The 4,065-nt window shown below is 54.8% G+C and overlaps 1 protein-coding gene across 3 annotated transcripts in view; it reads left to right on the forward strand.

The window, feature by feature from the left end:
• LARS2 (leucyl-tRNA synthetase 2, mitochondrial) overlaps positions 1-4,065 on the forward strand; it is a 120,409-nt gene that overhangs the window by 110,481 nt on the left and 5,863 nt on the right. For all 3 annotated transcript variants that reach the window (XM_006170123.3, XM_014584873.2, XM_027768938.1), the window contains 2 exons: positions 1,471-1,548; positions 3,648-3,759. In XM_006170123.3, the coding sequence (XP_006170185.1) occupies positions 1,471-1,548; positions 3,648-3,759 (190 nt within the window). The remainder of the gene's footprint in view (positions 1-1,470; positions 1,549-3,647; positions 3,760-4,065) is intronic.

Below are 4,065 nucleotides of genomic sequence, written 5' to 3' on the forward strand. Positions count from 1 at the left end.
CGGGGGCCCCCCGCCCCCTCCAGGCGGCCAGCCTGCCCTGCCGTGGCCCCGTGGCCCCGTGGCCCTGCTGCTCTGCTGTTCGGCCAGATGGGGCAGCGGTGCACAGGTGGGGGCAGAGCAGGGCACACTCAGGAGGCAGCCATGCCACTCCTCCATGGTTGGCCTGGTCCCGGGAGGCCTCCCAGGCAGAGGAGCATCCACATCACCCGCACCGTGCGTCCCAATGTCCCGGTCAGGCTGTCAGAACCCAAAGGGCCATAGAGACGGTCTCCCCACCCTCCTCCTCTACCAATGGGGACGGTGAGGGCGGAGAGGTTAGCGGTCCCACAGCTCGTGAGCAGCTGACGGGTTAGATGCCAGGCTCCCCGGTTACACAACATCCGCGGTCCGGCTGGGTGTCGTTCGGCGACACTTCTTCAGCTCTGTTTCTGTCTGTCCCCTCTCTGAGGAGGGCCGGGCACCGGGTCAGAGTCTGTGATCTGAGGGTGCTGGAGCCACTGTTCGCACGCCATGTTCTCCGCCTTGGCAGATGCCCCTGCACTAAGTCAGACGCTAGAGCTGGGTCGTTCCCACCAGTTGAAAAGTCTCGGCATCTCAAAGATGTGTGATTTTTCTGCATTCTTGCTCTTGGTCAAAATTGGAAAACACACGACTGAAAAAGCTGACAGATCACATTGGTGTCCCTGAGTAACGCCACGTCTCCAAATGCACACCCGACCCGCCCGGTGTGCTGAGAGCCACAGCTGAGGCAGCGGGCACTGCCACGGCTCCTGGCCCCATGTTAGATGTCTGCTCTCCGCGGATCCCACCGCCTACTCAGGGAACTTACGTCGTTTTCTGCACACCCACTGTGGGAGCCGACACTGCCCCGGACACTGGGGGGTGGGCGGGGGGCAGGCCCAACCATAGAAACCCCGAATTTAAAACCTGCGCTGGCCGCCCATGGCCTGATGGCTGGGTCCCTTGTGGCCGGCTGCCCGGCTCCTGTCTTGGATCTGGAGGCCTGAGGGGCAGGCTGAGTGCACGTGAGCACCCAGAATCCCACGGGGAGGGCAGACGGAGGAAAGACCGACCTGATCGGTTCTCTAGTGGGTGCTTTCTTCTCTCTCTCTCTCTCTCGTGTCCTCTAGCAAAAAAAAAAAAAAGTCTTGCGCTTTTAAAACACAGTGTTCAAGACAGAGAATACATTTGTAAATATCTTTGATTGCATTTGCTTAATTAAGTTTGAGTAGTTAAGTTTTATTATGGAAAGCTTAGAGGAATTTTGAAGAAAGTGAATAATTCAACTGTTTTTTATAAGAATTATTTATTTTATTTAACTTACTATTTAAGTTGACCAGAGAGAGAAGGGAAAGGGAGTGACAAAGCTAGCCTCCAGGTCCCAGATTCAAACTGCAGCTGGCCATGTGGGAGTCCAGTGCCCTAACCACACCACCTACCGGCCCCTAATAATGCAGCTTTCACCAACAGGTGACCGCCAGCTTCACTGAGGACTTCTCGCTTAACTCTGCCATTTCTCAGCTGATGGGCCTCAGCAGTGCCCTCCTGGTAAGGGACCTTTCTGCCCTCACTTGCTGGGAGCAGAGGGCCAGGGCGAGTATGGGGGTGGCCTGCAGGGTCCAGGCTGGGGACGGAGAGCAGAACCACAGTGCCACCTTCTCCCTGTGACTGTTCTTTTATTTCTTAAACATTTTTTTTTAGTCTTTCAAAAAGTTGCCTAATGGCATAGGTACTTACCAGAGAGGGGGCACCGGATCACGGGGTGGGTCACTGCCGTCCTTCCCCCTCCACCCTGTCAGGGCTGGGGCACACGCACGTGCCCAGTGTGCTTTTCACACCGCCAGGTCTGGGATTCGAACCGCCGTGTCTGCGCAGTCTGCCCCCAGATAAGCAGGGCTTCCCCGCCGTGCCGCGGCCAGCTCTGAGCCTGCTGTCGAAGGTGCATTTCCTCACATCTGCTTTTACTGTGCGAAGGCTCCTTGTTTGGTTTTGTGTTTTTTGTTTTTTTTTTTAAGAATTTTTTGCAGTAGGGCACATGTACTGTCCAGAGAGACAGAGAGACCGAAAGCAAGAAATCACCCCCAGGAACCAGCAGATGGCATAATGGTTATGTCGCTGGACTCCCATGTGGTCGATCACGGTTCGATTCCCAGACCTGGCAGCTTAAAACTCGCACCAGGTTCATGTGAGTGTGTGCCCAAGATCCCGAAAAGAGAATGGAGGAGAAGGGATTGTGGCATGGCCATCCCCGCAGGGGGTGATTTCTCATTTTCTGTCTGTCTCTTTCTGTCTTTGGCAAGTACACATGCCCTATAACAAAAATCTCTCTCTCTCTAAAAAAAACAAACAAGCAAAAAAGAAAGAGATCACCCTCAAGGGAGGATGGCCATGCCATAATTCCTTCTCTATTCTCCTTGGATTTTTGGCACACAGGCACATCTGCCCAGCATGAGGTTTAAGCTGCCGAGTCTGGGACTTGAACCACGGTTGAACATGTGGGAGTCCAGTGCCTTAACCACTATACCACCTGTTGGCCCTCTGGAAGGTTCTTAATGATTGTCTGGTCCCAGGCCCCTTTTCCTTCAATATTTTACAGTGGACATTGAGACCTAGGACGTTCAGTAACACGTCCAGTAACCATGGCAGTCAGGGAGCAGGCTCAGGCTCCTCTTCTGCCGATTTCCCGAGTTGGAGAACTTCCTGGGCATCATCATATTTTATCTTTATCTGACCTCAATGGCCAGAAATTATCCTCACTGACAACAAAAACTGCCCTTTTCAGTATAGACTCATCTTTTAAAAAAAATTTTTTTTATTTGGGACCAGCAGTTGGCGTAATGGCTATGTGGTTGAACTCCCATGTAGTTGACCACGGTTCGAGTCCAAGACGTGGTGACTTAAACTCACACTGGGCGCGTGTGCATACGTGCCCAAGATCCTGAGAGGAGAATGGAGGAGAAGGGATTGCGGCATGGCCATCCCCCCTGGGGGATCATTTCTTGCTTTCTGTCTCTCTGTCTCTGTCTGTCTTTCTGGCGAATGCACACACCCTATAGCAACAACCTCTCCTATATATAGATAGATATAGATAGATAATTATTTTATTTATCATTATTTTAATGATATAGAGAGGATTAGAATCTCAGTCCAGCCAGGTGTCTGGTATGGTAAGGTGGTAAGGCAGGATCCTACACAGCTGACTGTGCAGTTCAAGTCCCAGATCCACAGCTGGACTACCACACTGGGCACGGGTGTGTGCACCCAGGATCCCATGCAGAATGGACGAGCAGGGCTTGCAGTGCGGTCAGCACCCCTGGAGAGTGCCTTTTTGGAGAGGGTGTTTTTGTTTTGGTTGGTTTTTTGCTATAGGGTGCTCTGTCAAATGTGCTGAAAATACTACCCTTGGAGGGCGGTCCTGGGCACCGAGTGAATGAGCATTGCCAGGGCCCAGGAAGCCCTCCGTCCCCCGAGGAGGTGGGAGGCTGCGGCAGCATCTTCGGACCTGTGGTCGGGTGGGGAACGTTCCCTGTCCTGAGCAGAAGCAGCTGCGGGAGGCCTGTCCCTGCCCGGTCCCGGGATTCAAACACGCGGATGGCCTCTGCACAGGCCCCGGGCACCCACAGCGCTCTCTGCGCTCTCTCCTGCAGCAAGCCCCCCAGGCCGTCGTCCAGCACAGCCCCGAGTTCGAGGATGCACTGTGCGCGCTGGTGGTGATGGCTGCTCCACTGGCACCCCACATCGCCTCGGAGCTCTGGGCAGGTGCGTGCGGGGTCTGTGTTGACCGGGTACTGGGGGTGGGACGCACAGGTCGTGTGTGTGTGTGTGCGCGTGTGTGCGTGTGTGTGCGTGCATATGTGTGCACATGCGTGGGCGTGCAGTGGTATTTCAGAGAGTCCCCTTGTCATGATCCTGCTTCGTTGTCATGAGCACTAGGACTCCAGGCATGTCCCATCACACCTGGCTTTGCAAGTGGGTCAGGAGTCGAGCCTGGGCCTCCACGTGGCCTGGACCTCCGGCAGCAGTGTCAGGCCCACGGCGTCGAGGCTGTGCCTCCACCTGGCCTGG

The sequence above is a fragment of the Tupaia chinensis genome, unplaced genomic scaffold (assembly GCF_000334495.1).
Source record: "Tupaia chinensis unplaced genomic scaffold, TupChi_1.0 Scaffold148065_1, whole genome shotgun sequence".
Taxonomy (NCBI): domain Eukaryota; kingdom Metazoa; phylum Chordata; class Mammalia; order Scandentia; family Tupaiidae; genus Tupaia; species Tupaia belangeri.